The 18,334-nt window shown below is 42.4% G+C and overlaps 2 protein-coding genes across 10 annotated transcripts in view; both read left to right on the forward strand.

Annotated features, from left to right (window-relative positions):
• gpsm1b (G protein signaling modulator 1b) overlaps positions 1-556 on the forward strand; it is a 222,873-nt gene extending 222,317 nt beyond the window's left edge. For all 8 annotated transcript variants that reach the window (XM_043720509.1, XM_043720507.1, XM_043720510.1 and 5 more), the window contains one exon: positions 491-556. In XM_043720509.1, coding sequence (XP_043576444.1) covers positions 491-508 — 18 coding nt within the window. In that variant the 3' untranslated portion in view covers positions 509-556. The remainder of the gene's footprint in view (positions 1-490) is intronic.
• The window catches only part of LOC122564955 (G-protein-signaling modulator 1-like), a 28,991-nt gene continuing 11,148 nt past the window's right edge, over positions 492-18,334 (forward strand). Inside the window, exons 1-2 of one of the 2 annotated variants that reach the window (XM_043720512.1) lie at positions 492-561; positions 1,874-2,062. In XM_043720512.1, coding sequence (XP_043576447.1) covers positions 532-561; positions 1,874-2,062 — 219 coding nt within the window. In that variant the 5' untranslated portion in view covers positions 492-531. The remainder of the gene's footprint in view (positions 562-1,873; positions 2,063-18,334) is intronic. The other variant, XM_043720513.1, reaches the window with a different exon arrangement.

The raw sequence follows: 18,334 nt of genomic DNA on the forward strand, positions 1-18,334 counted from the left end.
ACACCTTAGTGACTATAGGCGGGTTACATTGTACTGATAGTAACCAATGTTCCCTGTCCATTTTTTATTTGCCACTGCGTGGACCTCCAAGGCAGCAGCGTCCAGAAGCAGAAACCATTTTTCATCATGGGACTGGAATCTCTTTCAGAAGTGGGGAGATGGGTTAAATATGAAATCAGAAGGTTGGCATGTGTCGATGTTGTGAAATGATACTTAGAGGAGGAATTCAATGTGTGCAGAGCTCCCCAGCGATTACACAACTTAAAGGGAACATTGATGATAACAGGAGCAGAAGACATCCTGGTCTCCAACTGCCCAATCAGAACTGTGTGTGCTTCACCCTCTGGCTATGTTATATGTCAAGGTGGATGGTGCTTCAGTTTACCGTAGATTAACCCTCCCATTTCCATTTTCTTATACAGTACTCTCCTTGACCGAATGTTGTTTTGAACAAATCTAATCTTTTCTTTTTGACTGTGTCCTACTTTAGGTGCACGCCCAAGAATAGTGTCGCGATACAGCACGGAGAACATGAATGTGGCCAAGTTTTCTCCTGAGAAGGTAAGGCTACTTAGAACAGCGTGGGTGACAAAAAGAGTAAACACCATCTCGGAGTTTATTTATTTTTGAACTGAATTCAGAAACAGGTGTTAAGATGAGGGATAGTCCAATGTAAGTATATATGATAAAAACTGAAATGCTGTAAATCAGAACTAAAAAAAGCAATTGCTGGAAAGGCTCAGCAGATCTAGCAGCATCTGTGGAGAGAACAGTTCTGAGGAAGGGTCACTGAACCCGAAATGTTAATTCCGATTTCTCTGCACAGATACTGCTAGACCCACTAAGCCTTTCCAGCAATTTCTGTTTCTGCTGCAAGTATATGTAATATGTTGAGTTAGAAAAAAAGCTAGCAGTAATTAAAGCCTAGTGTGGTTGTATTCTTCTGTAAAACATTGTTACAGATGTGATAGAATACTCATGACATTCACTGGACTAGTAATGATGTCTGGACTATCGAGAGACGTGTTCAAATCCCACCACATCAGAAAGCAATTTGAATTAAATTTACTAAATGAAACTGGAATAAAAACTAGTATTGGTCATGATATTCATGAAACAGAATTATTATGGTGCAGAAAGAGGTAATTTAGCCTGAGATTGTTGTTAAAAACCCATCTGGTTCAAAGTTGTTCAGGGGAGGAAATCTGCCATTCTTACTCAGTCTGGCCTCAGGAGACTCCAGATCCATATGTGACTGACTCTGAGCTGACCTTCAAAATGATATAAGTAGCTAACCTGGTTGTATTTAACCCGGGTGATTCACTACCACCTTCTCGAGGCCTTTTCGCACCCTGTCCATTTCAGGGAGAAATTAAGAGCACTCTCTTCAATCAGGCTAGACTGTTACAGTTGATCTCCAGAGTTGTCAGGGCAGATGTTCCCACCTGAAATATCTCCTCATTACGGCTTTTGAAGAGCTTTTAAGACCAGAGAGTTCTTTGGCCACAAAGTTACATCTGGAGGAAATAATTTTGAGCTGAATTGGTGTCCATTTTCAGATTGGATGCTACTTTTAAAGTTCTGCACAAGTATCAAAGGAAATCTGTGTGAACTGGCATTCATTTTCACAAAATAACTTTTAATTGCACCTACTCAGAATTTTGATTAATTCGAAGTTCCACAACACCATATGGTGCTTTAGTAAAAAGATGATAATCCAGGCACTTACAGGAGCTGAAGTGTTCTTTGATGGTTCAGCTTTTGCACTTTGAAGCAATTAACTCCTTGATTTTTATGGAATGCTGATGCCAAGACACTTGTCTTTGGAGGTCTGTTGCATAATATTCAATTGATCTGATTTACAATCTTCAAGGACCAAAATGGCGACGTAGTCAGTGAGGATCATTCCACTGACCTTAAGAACGCAGCAAAAATGCCCTGGGCCAGACACTTAAGAAACAAAAGGTATCAGGAGAGCCAAGCAAGCTCTGAAGACAAGCAAGACAGCAATGCGACTTCACCGTTGGACACCAGTGATGTTCGAGTTCAAGTGGCTCCAATGGTAGGCAACCAGAACCTTGCATTTATTGCTTTGAGAAAGGTCCAAGTTGTAAAACTGTGTGTGTTTTCATTTATTTACTCTGCCACACAAGTGCCAGATAATGAGCATTTCCAACGAGAGAGAATCTAACCATGTCCTGTTGACATTCTATAGCCTCACCATCACTGAATACCCCACAGGTCAAAATCCTGGTGGTTACTGTTGGCCAGAAACTTAAATGGATCAGCCATATAAATACTGGTTGAAGAGCAGGTCAGAGGCTGAGATTTGTGCAGCCAATAACTCGCCTCCTGACTCCATGAAACCTGTTTACCATTTAATTGGTACAAGTCAGGAATGTAAAGGAATATTCTCCATTTGCCTGCATGAGTGAGGTTCAACACCACCCAGAGCAAAGCTGTTCCATCCAACAGCTTGTCTGCAGCATGGCTTCATCATCTTCAAAAGGCAAGCCATCAAGGATTCATGGATAGCTCTTCCAAACCCAGGATCTCTACTGCCTTAGAGAACAAAGGTGCATGTGAACACACCACATGCAAGTTCCCCTCCACCCTCCTTTCCATTTAGATTTGGAAATAGAAAATTGACACTTCTTCTTCATTGGGTAAAAGTCCAGAAATTTCTTCCAGTATTGTTGACCCAGTTATAGTCATGATCTTGAGCATTTGAAGGATGAGAGGAGATCTAATTGAGGTATGTCCAATGCAAAAAGGGACTGACAAAGTAGACGACAGCAGATGTTTCCCCTTTTAGGACAGTCCAGAATGAAAGTTCATAGTTTTAGGTGAAAGGGTGGCAGGTTTAAAACAGAGATGAGGAGTTACTTCTCTGAAAAGGTCATGAATCTGTGGAATTCAATACCCCAAAGTGTGGGGGTCACTGAATAAATTTAAGGAGGAGTTTGAGCAATCTTTACTTAGTAATGGATTGATAACACAAAATAGGTAGAGGGAAGTGTAGTGTTGAGAAGGCGGAAAGGCTACAGAAGGACTTAGGCTAGGAGACTGAGCAAAGAAGTGGCAGATGGAATACAAATTGTGAAAATATGATGTTTGGTAGGAAAAATAGAGTTGTAGATTATTTTCTAAATAGAGAAAGACTTTGGCAATCTGAAACACAAAGAGACATGGACATCCTAGTTCAGGATTCTCCTATGGTTAACGCGCAGGTTCAGTTGGCAGTTGGGAAGCAAATGCAATTTTAGCATTCATTTTGAGAGGGCTAGAATACAAAAGCACAGATGTGCTGCTGAGGCTATATAAGGCTGTGGTCAGACAATATTTGGAACGTTGTGAGCAGTTTTGGGCCTCTTGTCGGAGGAAGGATGTGCTGGCATTTGAGGAGATCCCAAGGAGGTTCATGAAAATGATCCCGAAAACGAAGGAATTGTCATATGAGGAGCAGTTGAGGACTCAGGGCCTGTACTTGGGAAGAATGAGGGGGCAATCTTATTGAAACTTACAAATGCCACTGAAAGAATACTCAGAGTCCTGGATAAGAGTGGATGTGGAGAAGATGCTTCCACTAGTAGGACCTGAGGGCACAGCCTCAGAGTGATGGCACAACCCTTTAAAATTAAGACGAGGAATTTCTTCAGCCAGAGGATGGCCGTGGAGGCCAAGTCATTGAATGTCTTTAAGACAGTGACAGATTAATAAGTGGATCAAAGGTTAAAACAAGAGGCAGGAAAATGGGCTTAAGAAACATATCAGCCACAATGGATTGGCAGAGCAGAATCAATGGGCTGAATGATCTAATTCTGCTCCTAATTTTAATGGTCTTGTGGAAGAGTTATAGGAACGCAGCAAGAAGGTGGAGTTGAAGCTGAGATCAGCCATGATTGTATTAAAGGAGTTGAAGCTGAGATCAGCCATGATTGTATTAAATGGTGGAGCAGGCTCAAAGGGTTGAATTGTGGAGTTTGCACGTTCTCCCTGTGTCTGCGTGGGTTTCCTCCGGGTGCTCCGGTTTCCTCCCACAATCCAAAAATGTGCAGGCCAGGTGAATTGGCCACGCTAAATTGCCCGTAGTGTTAGGTAAGGGTTATGGGTGGGTTTCCCTTCGGCGGGTCGGTGTGGACTTGTTGGGCCGAAGGGCCTGTTTCCACACTGTAATGTAATCTAATCTAATCTAATTGGTTATTCCTGCTCTTAATGTTTTTGATATTCAGCTAGCCAAAACCATTCTTGTCATGTTGCATTTTCTATGGATGAGGAGTAAAGGATGAAGAAATTAAGAAGTGGGCTGAAGAAACGTAAAGATCTTTAGCTATGCTGTCTGACAAATTACAAGAAAGCTTTTGCAACTTTTCATATTCTGACATTAATGGATTAATTGGAAGCACTAGCTTTTCAAGTGCTGCTTGTTCATCAGGTGAGCACAACCATCTGATGAAGGAGCGTCGCTCTGAAAGCTCGTGCTTCCAATTAAACCTGTTGGACTATAACCTGGTAATGTGTGATTTTTAACACCCCAGTCCAACACCAGCATTTCCAAATCATGACATTAATGGGTGGAACTGAGAATCTTTATCATTGCATTAAAAAGTTCACTTCCAGAAATGTCAAACTACATCATCTCTGATTCCCTGTAAGATGGGCCTGTAATCACAATGTAGCGAAAATCAAGGGATGAGTTAGTCCCTTGTGTAAAGTCAGCAACTGTCTTGGCCAACACCAAGACAGAGGGTCAGATGCTTGTCACCTCGGAAGAGTTTGTGCCCTGCATTTCGGGAATTATGACAAAAGTGACTTACAGTTCTTCTCAATGTTAGTTCCACAATTTGCGTGGAAACATTTTCATGTTTGCTCACCTTTTTACTTACAAAATAGCAACCGAATGAGAAAATACCTGCTTTGATCTTATGACAAACGTGATTAGATGGAAATTGAAGCAACTTGAAAGTAAGAGTTGGAACATGAATCCAAACATCAGACTAGAAAGCAGTATAAAAAACTGCAATTTAGTTTTGCAACCATTAAGTGGTCAATCCACAATTTAAGGCTGGTTGTGGATATCCTTTGCCAGACTGTTTGTTTTTACTGTTTGGCTCCAGCTGTCCATTAGATTCCATTTTGTGCTATTTCTCATAGACTGGAAAACAATTTAAATTAATCAATGATAGAATCCAAACTACTCTTCAGTTCCTAAAACTATCCTCCCCTGCAAATCAATGAAATGAAGGAAGCTTTCTATCCCTCCGCCACCCTCCAACTCTTTGACCTTTCTTCCTCTCCATCTCTTCATCACCATCTTCTCCTCCTTCCTCTCACCCAGCCCCCTCCTCACTTACTTCTGCCTCTTCCTCCACCCTACCCTCCCTCCTCTCATCCAACAGCCCTTAATCTCACGTATTCCCCATCTCTTGCCCTCCTCCTGTCTCCCCTTCCTTTCCTCACCCCCTCTCACTTCTCCTCTGTCTTCAATTCCTTTGCCTCTGTCTCTCCTCCCCACCCCCTTCTCTGCCTCTGTTCTCCCCACCCACCTCTATCCTCCTGCCTCTTTCCCTCTCCTCCATTTTTCTCTCTCTTGATTGAACTTTCCTCTTTCCCTGTCTTGGTAAAAGGGATTTGCATTATTTAAGTGATTATAATGATGTTTCTTTAAACCTATGTTCTTTGATCTCCCCATTAATCTGCAATATATTGAACTTCCAGAGTGGATAGAGCTTAGATTTTAATGCTTCATGCGATTTTACGAAGGCACACGAAAGGCAAAATCATTTGTGTAAATAACATCATGCATTTAGCAGTATGCCTTTTGGGCTGGATAATAGCTTTCCAATAGGTGGAAGGAGGAATAAATTGAAGAATAATCATTTGATTTCTAAAACCACAAGTAACAAAATCCAAAGTAGGCACAAATCAATTGCAGATATTGAATTCACTGCCTGATTGGGTGGTGGATGCAGGCGTAATGGTCATGTTGAAGAAAAAATCATATATTTGAAAAGGAAATGTTTGCAGGACTGATGTGGAGAGTGGGACTAAATGGATAGCTCTTTCCAAGGGGCAATATTGACACTATACGATAGGCTTGATTCTATGGCCATCAACATAGTGAGCTATGGCATGAATAATGCATTTCTTTAGTAAAATACATTCAGAGACCAGAATGTTACACTCGTACTCTCCAACAACACAGGCATTAACCAGTAATTTCTTTTCATAAAATGGTTGTGCACAACATCGTATAACTGTCTCATTCAGTTGTGTACCCCCTAGTCTGTCGTCCTCTAAGATGCTTCTTTCTTCATTGCACTTCTCATGTGACCATTTACTCCAGGGAGTTGAAATATATCCACAAAGTTATTCAGCAAATATTCCAAATCCTCGCCAAAGCAAATGACCTAGCTGAAGGCTCAGCGCACTCTGAAATATTAACTGGCACCAGGCAACTGCTGTTGGCCACAAGAGGTAAGAAATATTTATGCAGTGGTTCCTGAGGATCAGGATGCAGTTTTGAAGAGATATTGCCCATGTAAGTATTAGTTCAGTCAAATCCTGAGTCTTTGAGCTAGTTAGTAATGGGTTTCTCAGTAAGGTACGATGATGAGAAAATTGCATTAAGAGTTCAAGGAAATTACGTAACTTAATTTTTTTTTTATCCTGATGTTGGCATAGATTTTTTTTAACTTCCAGATGTTATTTGGAACAGTAAAACAATCAAAAAATCAGATTGATGCTTACAGCAGCAGTTATTATTTTGTTTATCAAACAGAATTCTGTTTGGTGAGTTTTGTATGTAAGCTCACTTACTTACGAAATGTCCATCACTTAATTCCTTAAATGCAATTGAGGAGAAGGGATAGTATTTTTGCAAACTACTAGAAGATTGCACAAAATGAAAGGAGAGTGTGGTGTATTGAAAAATCACCAAAAGCTTGAAGAATGTTTGATATTCAAAATTGAAACGCATTTTTATTTCATTCATTTGTGGGATGTTGGCAAGATCTGGACTAGGCTCTTCTTTCTGCTCCTGTTTATATTTGGTGATTTTGTTGGGCATGTTTTGTGGTTTTCACCCAACAGCACAACTCCTCAAGATACTCCATATTAAATCCAGCAGGGAATTCAGGAAGAACTTCTTCACCAAGGAAGTGATTAGAATATACACCACTCCCTCACAAGGAGTAGGTGAAGTGAATAAGCTAGATGACATTATGGGGAAAATACTCATGTGGATCAGAACAGTGGGTTAGGTCCTTTGGTGATAACCTTCCATGAGATTTCCACTTCTCTCAGGTTTTTGATACATATTTTAAGGAGAAAAATAAATGCTTGCTGGTTCCTGAGCTTTCACACGGAGACTGGGTACTTTAATGGAACCATATCGGACAGAAATCCACCTGGAGGGGAAATAATGGGAGCATTTTTGATTCTAAAAGTTTTCCATGAAAAGAAATGTCATTTTATTTCGGGCAATTGTTCTTTCTCCACCCATTTGCAGATATGACTTTGTTTAACTGAGTTAATCTGTCAGTGAAGGCATTTTAATCAACTGTGGAGAACAGAAGCATCAATCAGGTTACTGAGGATCAGTGAGGATTCCTGATGAAGGGCTTATGTCCGAAACGTCGATTCTCCTGCTCCTTGGATGCTGCTTGACCAGCTGTGCTTTTTCAGCACCACAAGGTCCAAAGTTAGAGAACACCAGGTTATAGCCCAACACGTTTATTTGAAATCACAAGCCCCTTTGTCGGGTGAGTTCCTCACCTGCTGAAGGAGCAGTGCTCAGAAAGCTTGTGATTTCAAATAAACCTGTTGGACTATAAACTGAGTGATTTGAAGCTCTGCACAGGTCCCTTATGAATATAATGGGGTGAGGATTAGTCACAATTGTTTCCCTCAGTGGGAGATCCAATGTGGTGGGGAGCCATTTCACAGTTTTGTTAGCCTTGCAACAGAATCTGAATTATCTGCAATGTAAATGAGATGCCAAGCTAAGTGCTTAATCAACCTCATTAATACAGGAGATATTGTACAGTGGAAAGTCCCACCTGTTTCAGAGGTGTGTAATAACGTTACTGAACAGATTGATTAGGAAATATCCATAAGGCTGGGGAAATGTCTATTGCTACATCGGTGAAGTCAGTGTTGCCATACTGTTGTACGTCTGGACTCTACTGGATATTTTTGATATGTTTGATGGCCAAGAGTAGATCAGCACCAACTAAGAAGCCAGTCACTTCACTTTATATTCTTTCATTGGACATGAGTGTCACTAGCAAGACCAATATTTTGTTGACCTTACTGTTTGTCAACACCTTAAGCTGCAACAGTCCATTTTATGTAAATGTATTGGGAGAAAAGGACCTCCAAGATATTGACCCAGTAATAGCAGAGACATGGCAATATATGTTTCCAAGTCAGGATGGTGAATCTTGGCGTGAAGTTGCAGGTGATGGTGTTTCCAAGTATCTGCTGCCCATGTCTTTCTAAATGGTAATGGCCCTGGGTTTGGAAGATGCTGTATAAGGAACCTTGGTGAATTGATGCAGTCCAACGTGTAGATCATACACACTGCTGCTAAGGGTTGATGGTGAAGGGAATGGAGTTTTGTGAATATGGTGCTGATCAAGAGGGCTGCTTTGTCTTGAATAGTGTCAAATTTCTTGAGGTTGCTGAAGTGGCACGGTGGCTCAGTGGTTAGCACTGCTGCCTCACAGCACCAAGGTCTGTGTGGAGTTTGCACATTCTCCCCGTGTCTGCGTGGGTTTCCTCTCACGGTCCAAAGATGTGCAGGTCAGGTGAATTGGCCATGCTAAATTGCCCATAGTGTTAAGTACATTAGTCAGAGGGAAATGGGTCTGGGTGGGTTACTCTTCAGAGGGTCGGTGTGGACTGGTTGGGCCGAAGGGCCTGTTTCCACACTGTAGGAAATCTAATCTAAAAAAGCTGCACCCTCTAGGTAAATGGGACATTCCATCACACTCCTGACTTGTTCCTTGTAGATGTTGGTCAAACCTTTGGGAGTTAGGGAGTGAATTGGTCACTGCAAATTCCAAGCCTCTGACCTGTTCCTGTGGTTATTGACACCAGCCCTTAGACTATGAGAAGCATGGTATATTTTCCCCAATTTTACTTCGAATACATTACACAATGATCTGATTATTTTTGGATGAAACTTAGAAATACTACTTTTGTTTCAAAACTGCTCAGGATGGTAAAATGTTTATTTCAGCAGCACATGAGTGTAACATGAGCATGATTGTGATCTTGAATGTATTATTTCTGAGCAGATTGTTAAAGGAAGGATTTGGGAATGTGCAAATCATATTACTTGATATGATTCAATACAACACAGTTCATCTTGAGTGGGTGAGGACTGGTGACAAGTTTTGAGTAGGATTTGGTGACAAGGTTTGGTCCTAGGCCTGACCATCTTCAGCCATTTCACCAATGACCTTCCTTCCATCCATAAGTGTTGAAGTGGGATGTTCACTGCTGATTGCTCCAAGTTCAACAATATTCTTCACTCCTTAGACACTGCAACAGTCCATGCAGCAGGACCTGGACAATATTCAGGCTAGGGCTGGAAAGTGGCAGGTAAAATTCATTCCACACAAATACCAGGCAGTGATCATCTCCAATAAGAGACCATTCTCACACTGCCTTACTACATTGAATGGTATTACCATCACCGAATCCACCAGTGTCAACATCCTGGGGTTTCCATTGACCAGAGACTCAACTGGACTTACCACATAAACACAGTGACTACAAGAGCAGGCCAGAGGTTAAGAATACAGCAGCACCTCCTGATTCCCCAGACCCTGTCCACCATCCACAAGGTGCATATCAGGAGTGTGATGGAATACTCCCCACTTGCCTGGATGGGTGTAGCACCAACAATGCTCAAGAAGCTTGACACCATCCAGGGCAAAGTAGCTGCTTGATTGGCACCACATCCACCACTGCTGCTTAGTAACAGCAGTGTGTACTACTTACAAGATGCACAGCAGAAATTCACCAGAGATCCTGAGTCAGTACCTTCCAAACACATGGCCACTTTGGTCTTGCAGGGCAAGGACAGCAGATACATGGGAACACCATTCCCTGCAAGATCCTCACCATCCTGACTGGGAAATACATTGCTTTCTTTTCGCAGTGTCGCTGGGTCAAAATCCCGAAATTCCCTTTCTAAGAGCATTGTGAGTTTATCTACAGTGCATGGACTGCAGTGATTCATGAAAGTAGCTCACTGCTACCTCCTCAAGAACAACTAGGGATGGGCAATAAATGCCAGCAAGCCAGTGACGTCCATATCCCACAAGTGAGTTAAAGAAAAGTGCAGCATAGGTTGAAGATTATTGTTCTAGGAATGAATGAGTTGGAACAGTAAGTACAATATAGAATTCTTTATCACAAGCACCCACTGAGACACTGATGACTAAAATAATTAAAGAATTGGTTAAGTATGTGGAAAAAGGTGAACAGAAAAAGATTTGAGGAACCAACAAAGGGATACTGTTGGATGAGATAGTTTCAGTCTAGGAGCTGGCATTGATACAAATATAATGTGTGCCTTTCATAACCTCATTACAAACATTTCGGTGATGAAGTGCTTGCCAAACAAAGTACAAATACTTTTACCTGCATGATGTCTCTTTGCATTTATTGTGTAGTTTAAATGTTTTATGCATGTCTCTTTGTTACTCCCTCTTTTTGGTCCTGTTTTCCTTTGCAGTAAGTTTCTTCTTGCTATTCCACCTTCCAGACATGATGGCTGCTTTATCTCTGCTTTATGTTTCTCGAGTTGCATCAGTTCTCACAAGGCAAAAAGGGTGCCATAGGCCAGAGCGGGTGATTGCTGACATTCTATACGTGTCACAAACTGGTTCTGCCTCTAATTGAATCATAGAATCCCTACAGTGAGGGAAGAGACCATTTGGCCCAATGAGTCTGCTCTCCGAAGGGTATCTCGCCCACACTTAGCTCTCCCACCCTGCCCCTGTAACCCCACATTTGCTGTGGCCAATCCACCTAACTTTCACATCTTTGGACTGTGGGAGGAAACTGGAGCACCTGGCGGAAGCCCACACAGACATGGGGCGAAGTCCATGCAAACCCCACACAGACACAGTCATCCAAGGCTGGAATTGAACTGGCTGCCTGGCGCTGTGAGGCAGCAGTGCTAAGCACTCAGCCACTGTGCCACCCTGTATCCATGAGTTCACTCTATCCATATGACAGCATCACAAAAGCATCTTTGTTGCTGTCTCTTTCTCTCCATCTCAGTTTGTCAGCTTAATGTTCGATTTGAGTGAAGGCTCTGCAATCCCAGTTCATTGCACGTCTGGCGTGTACATTGCTTGCAAACCTGTGTGGTGATTTCACAGTGTCACAGACACAATGGGCCAAAGGGCTTCTTTACTATATGATTCAATTATTGTACTTTGAGGCTTGCAGACTAATGGCTGTTCATGCCAGATGCAAGCACAGAAAGCCCTGGTCCTTTATCCAATAATAATCTAATAACACTTTGAATATTCTTCTCTTGCACTTTGTTTCTTCTTTTAGCTCACCCAAATCTGACGTTCCTCTATCATGAATTTTATTGTCTACCCTTGTTGCCAAGGCTCTAGGCCAGGGCATCCCAAACTGTGGGACATGGCCCCCAGTAGATAGCCAGCCAGGGTTCTGGGGTCCTGAGCTCTGTGGCAGCAATGCCTACCATAAATCTCTGAGAGAATTCTATCAGCCTGACGGGATTTTTAGAATAGTGGGTATGGATTAGTCCCTGAGACCTGAATACTGTCCTAAAAACCCCACAGTGGAACGGTGAGGTGCTTCTTTCTTAAAGATTCTGTGGATTAAACATCTCCCCAACTCCTCCCTTGCTCTCACAAGTTTCCAGCCTGTCCCCACCCCTTCCCTTACCAGAAGTAAAAAGCTGGTCTAATGATTGTCATGTATCCACTGTCGATTGCATTTGTGCCACTAATGTTCTTTTAAGGAAGGAAATCTGCCATCCTTATCTGTTCTGGCCTATGTGTGACTCCAGATTCACAACAATGGGGTTGACTTATTAACTCTGCTTTCGGTAATTAGGATGGGCAATAAATGCTGGCCTAGCCAATAATGCCCATATCCCCATTAATGAGTTAAATGCACCTTTCTACAGTGCTGTGAATTTGGACTGTGACAGTGAATCAATTGATCCATTGCAATTTCGATCTGGTATAGATGTCTTTTCAACATCTATTCACCAAAACCCTAATCTGGCTGTCATTTTCAGATCATCTGATCTGCATTCCTATAAACCTCACAGTGATTGTGGGAAAATTTGGTGTTGAGTTTTATGATTTCAATCCCTACCTAAGTTTAGTTGCCTGAGCAAAACTGAAATTGTCCAGCATACTGAAAACAGATGATTCCTGTTGGGTTCAACTCTACCTGAATACTAGGCTCATTACGACTGTCTTCGTAGGGGCGGCACAGTGGCTCAGTGGTTAGCACTGCTGCCTCACAGCACAGGGTCCCAGGTTCGATTCCAGCCTCAGGTGACTACCTGAGTGAGTTTGCACATTCTCCCCATGTCTGCATGGGTTTCCTCCGGGTGCTCCGGTTTCCTCCCACAGTCTAAAGATGTGCAGGTTAGGTGGATTGATCATGCTAAGTTGCCCATAGTGTTAGCTGCATTAGTCAGAGGGAAATGGGTCTGGGTGGGTTACTCTTCGGACGGTCGGTGTGGACTTGTTGGACCGAAGGGCCTGTTTCCACACTGTAGGGAATCTAATCTAATCATGCAATGATTGTGCCTGCTTTAGGTGCAAAGATTAGAACTCATTTTTGCAGTAACTGTTATCTTATGGAGGTCACTATTACGAATAGCTGGGATTTTGTCTCTCTGAGAGCAACTGTGAAAATAGATTGTCGGAGCAAATTACTGCAGATGCTGGAACCTGTACTGAAAACAAAAAATGCTGGAAACGGGTCAGCACCATCCATGGAGAGAGCGAGCTCAAGTTTGAGTCTAGATGACTGTAGAGGGCTCTGATGCTCAGACATCTAGACTCGAAACATTAGCTTTACCTGCTGTGATTTCCAGCCATTGTTTTTGTTTTATGTGAAAATAGATACCTGCTCTCTCTCACCATTTCCTGTGCAATTACAGATTGGACAATAAATGACACCTCCACCCCATAAATAAGCATGTATTTCATTTGACATGGGATTCTTGCCACATTGAGCATCCATTCTGAGAGGACAGGGGAAGACGGTTTTCCCTCAAAATCTCCCTCTCAAACTGTCAGTTCCTTCACCACTCTGGAACTGACAGAATGTCTAGCTTTTGGGATTTAGAGATGCCGGTGTTGGACTGGGGTGTACAAAGTTAAAAATCACAACACCAAGTTATAGTCCCAACAGGTTTAACTGGAAGCACACTAGCTTTCGGAACGCCACTCCTTCATCAGGTGGTTGTGAACAATCTTTGTCCACAACCACCTGATGAAGGAGCGTCGCTCCGAAAGCAAGTGTGTTTCCAATTAAACCTGTTGGACTATAACCTGGTGTTGTGTGATTTGTAGATTTTTAGCTTTTGGGAGTCAGTACCATAATACATAGTATGCCCAGCCCTCTGTAGGATGTAAAACAATTCTTTGCAAGGCATTTTTTAAAAAAAAACCTTCAGAAAATTTCCACTTGGTTAGTTCTTGATTTTTGCTGCAGAATAGTTTTGTCTTTGCTTGTGCAATCTTCCCCTGATAGTATCCAATTCACAAAGTGTCTGCACTAATATCATCAGTTCCACATGAACTGTTAAACCTTTTTTTAAACTGAGAATTTATTTTTATACAGTTCCGGCACTGAAGGAGTCAGAAGGAGCAACAGACTAATTGCAGCATGAAAGAGCCATTCACATTATCCCATTGTGAAAATTCATGCCTTTGTTCAGCCACCTCTTTAAATATTCCACTGAGTCAAACTTGAGCAGATTTGTTCTGTCCTAATGAAGGTAAACTCTGGCTGAAGGTTCTCAGTGTAGTCTGTTCCTTTTTAGGACTTTGTTTTTTTGCTTGAGTTCTATTTCTTTCCAGTTATTAAGAATGTTACGAGCCCTCACTTACTCCCCTTGGTATGGATGTTATACAATGACAAATTGTCGCCTCATAAAGCTGTCAGCCGCAAACCGACTATTTCCTGACCAGGTTGTATTCGAACTGTTGTGCCCGTGAGATTTGCCATCCAGGACATGTCAAAAACTGTGCCGAGCATGTCCCCCTTGTAGCAACTGCTCCTCAGGTGGCTGATGCTAATGTGAAGATGGTGTGAGTACATAACTTGTGTGTAAGGTGAAGAGCAGATTTGAGCAGTTCAGAGCAGTCGCCAGAGGCTGTCTCTGGCTGTGTGTGGCTCCTCAACCAGTCGCAGCTGCCAGCAGCTATAGACTGGCGAGCGGTGACTGAGGTCAGCTTGTGAACAGATGATTGTTGTCATCTTTCATTCAGTTTCTGTAAGTCTGGAAAGTCATTAGCAATTTCCCTTTTAAACAAACCTGCCGTAAACCTGCAGGGATGTGCAGGTTAGGTGGATTAGCCATGGAAAATGTAGGGTCACAGGATGCTGTTGGGGCTGGGGCTGGGTGGGATGCTTTTCTGAGGGCCAGCGTGGACTCGATGGGCTGAATGGCCTCCTTCCAAACTATTGGAATTCTATGCATTTCTTGGATGAGGAAGCAGTTTATTCCAGTCTTTAAATCTTGAGTAGCTGGGCTGTTGCAATTTATCCAGTTCTACTGCAATTTGATATAAAGGAAATAGCTCTTCTGACTATCCAGCTAGTTGTATTTGCTGTGGTTATGGGTGTGTTTGCTGAGCTGGGAGGTTGATTTGCAGACATTTCGTCCCATGTCTAAGTGACATCTTCAGGGCTTTGGAACCTCCTGTGAAGTGCTACTGTACTGTGTCTTCTGGAATTTATTTGGTTCCGTTCCTGCAGCTTCCAGTTGCTGGTTCCAGTTGTTCATTGCATGTGTTTGTTGATGGAGTCCGTGTCTGAGTGCCCTTTTTCTCAAAATTCTCTGGCTGTCCTCTGTTTAGATTGTCCTATGATCGTTGTGTTAAATTTGTGGTCTTTATCATCTGTGTGTATGTCTACTAGGGATAGCTAGTCATGGCGATTAGTGGCTAGCTGGTGTTCATGGATGTGGATTGCTACTTGTTTGTCTGTTTTCCCTATCAAGTATTTTGTGCAGACTTTACATGGAATCTTGTAAATTACATTTCTCTTGCATGTGATGGGTATCTGGTCTTTTGTCCTGGTGAGTTGTCTGAGTGTGGCTGTCAGTTTATGGGCTGTCATGGATCCCAGTGGGGGGAGAAGTCTCGCTGCTGGTTCTGAGAAGTTTGTTATATCAGGTAGTGTGGCTCATGTTGGGTCGTGGCATGTCCTTGTTGTGTTGTTTGTCTGTAAGGTATTGTGGATGAAGTTGCAGGCGTAAAGCCTCTGTAGAGATTTTCTTCTCTTTGTAGGTTGGGGGTGCTGCAGTGTGTTGTAGCCCTTTTGAACAGGGTCCTATTGCAGCTTCTCTTGTGTGTGTTTGGGTGGTTGCTGTTGTAGTTCAGGACCCGGTTGGTATGCGTACACTCTTGTGGTGCATTCACCATTCTGTGTTCTTTCTACCATCACGTCCAGAAAAGAGAGTTGATTGTTGGTTTCCTCCTCTCTTGTAAATCTGATCCCTGTGAGCATGGTGTTGATAATCTGGTGTGTACTCTCGGTTTCTCTGAATAATTACAAAAGTGTCATCCACATATCGATCCAAAGTTTGGGTCAGATTTGCAGGAGGGCCATTTGTTCCAGTCTTTGCACCACTGCTTCTGCTCTGAGCCCAGAGATGGGTGAGTCCATCAGTGTCCCATTGATCTGTTCATATATTTGGTTGCTGAATGTGAACTGTGTCGTCAAGCACAAGTCTAGTCGTTTGAGTAAACAGTCTTTGTTGGTAGTTTCCCCGTCGAGTATCATCTGTTCTGTTTGTCGAGGAGGTTTGTTATTGTCGCTCTGGCTTTGCATTGAATGTTCAATACGGAGGGGAGACCATTCAGTCTATCACTTCTCCTGGTTCTTTGTAAGAACAGTACAGCAAGTTCCTTTCCCTTCAGCCCTGTAGAAATTTTCCTCTCATTTCTTTATCTAATTCCCATTTGAAAGTTTCTATTGAATCTGCTTCCACCACCCTTTCAGGCAATGCATTCCAGATCATCATACTTTGTTGCATAAAAGCAATTTCTTGTCACTAACACTCTGATTCTTTGACAATACTTGTGCATCTTAGATTTTTGTAAAAACTGGAAAAATGCAGCAGATGGTTTAAATTAGAGTTAAAATAAAAACAGCCAGTGGATAAATGAGGACAATGAAATTAGATGGCAAATTGCAAAGTGGAGGGTACTTCTTGAAGGACAGTGAAAGTAGATTCAGTCGTGACTTTCAAAGGGAAACTGGGCTTCAATTTGAAAAGTGGAAACAAAATGCAAGGCTATGGGGAAAGATTGGGATTTACTGCAATTGATTTCTCAGTGAACGGTAGGTCGAATTGTTTCTTTTTGTGTCGAGTGGTTATCGGGTTGGCAATCTGCAATGAAAACGATAAAATGCTTTTAAAAACATTTCACATTATTTGCCTTCTGAGAGAGAGAGAAAAGTAAGTAAATGATTTGGTATTTACTGAAAGGTCTGACCTAATGGTTCGATATTTAATAAAGGGTCTGACCCAACACAAACTAGTATTTTTCCCTTACAAACATTGACATTGTGAGCTCCATTTTTGTCTCCTTGTTTGTTATGATTGTTATGAGTTACATCAGTATCCGATAAGACTACAGAGAGAATCAAACTCCAGGCACTGGACTTTAGGATTTTTCCCTCCATCTTATTACAGAATTCATGAGCATCTTGTTACCTTGAGGCAGGGATGGTGAATCAGTACGATCTGCAGTTCTGCCCACAAGATGTGGGGCAGGAGTAGGCCATTCAGCTCAATGGGTCTGCTCCTCCATTCAGTAAGAGCATGGCTCATCTGAGAACTCTGAATTCCATTTCATGCCTTTCACCTACAACCCTTGATTTCCTTACCGATTTAAAAATCTCAGCCATGAATATATTTAATAACCCACCTTCGACAGCCCTCTGCAGTAAAGAATTTCCATGGACCCTCTGAGAGAAGAATTTCATCCTCATCTTGATCTTAAATGTGCAACCCTTTATTCTGGCATTATACTCTCTGGTCCTTGACTGTCTCACAGGAGGAAATTATCCTTCCACATCTACTCCATTAATCCCCCTAAGAATCTTGTTTGTTTTAATCATCCTTCTGAACTGTAATGAGTACAGGCCCAAACTACTCAACCCCTTTTCATAAGATAGTCCCTTTATGCCACTTCTCAGTCGAGTGAACTTTATCTGGACTACGTCCAATCTCTCCTTCGGTCAGGGGCCCAAATACTCTTCACCATATTCCAGCTGTGGTCTTACTTATTTTGTTTTAGCAAAATCTCCTTGCTTTTATGTTTAGTTCCCTTTCAAAGGCCAATATTCCATTTGCCTTCCCTATTACCTGCTGAACATGAAAGCTTTTCCATTACATTACATTACAGTGTGGAAACAGGCCCTTCGGCCCAACAAGTCCACACCGACCCGCCGAAGTGCAACCCACCCATACCCCTACATTTACCCCTTACCTAACACTATGGGCAATTTAGCATGGCCAGTTCACTTTACCTGCACATCTTTGGACTGTGGGAGGAAACCGGAGCACCCAGAGGAAACCCACGCAGACACGGGGAGAACGTGCAAACTCCACACAGTCAGTCGCCTGAGGCAGGAAATGAACCCGGGTCGCTGGCGCTGAGGCAGCAGTGCTAACCACTGTGCCACCATGCCACCCACGAAGCTATCTTTCTGTGACTCATGGATGCGGATTCCCAAATCCTTCTGTTCCTCAGCTTTCTGCAGTCTTTCTCCATTTTAAATAGCATTCAGTTTCCTGTGTTCTTCCTGCCAAAATGCATAACCTTACATTTCCCCTCATTATATTCCATCTGCCAAGATTTTTCCCACTCACTTAATTGTCTGTATCCGCTTGTAAACTCTAAATCATTCTCACCACTTGCCTTCTCATCTATTTTTGTGTTGTCTGCAAACCTGGCAATTGTACATCCATTTACCTCATCCAAGTCATTAATAAATCTTGTAAATAACTGTGGCCCCAGCACTGATCCCTGTGGCACATTACTAGTTACAGGCTGACACTTATTTCGGTCTT

Source organism: Chiloscyllium plagiosum, chromosome 30 (assembly GCF_004010195.1).
Source record: "Chiloscyllium plagiosum isolate BGI_BamShark_2017 chromosome 30, ASM401019v2, whole genome shotgun sequence".
Lineage (NCBI taxonomy): Eukaryota > Metazoa > Chordata > Chondrichthyes > Orectolobiformes > Hemiscylliidae > Chiloscyllium > Chiloscyllium plagiosum.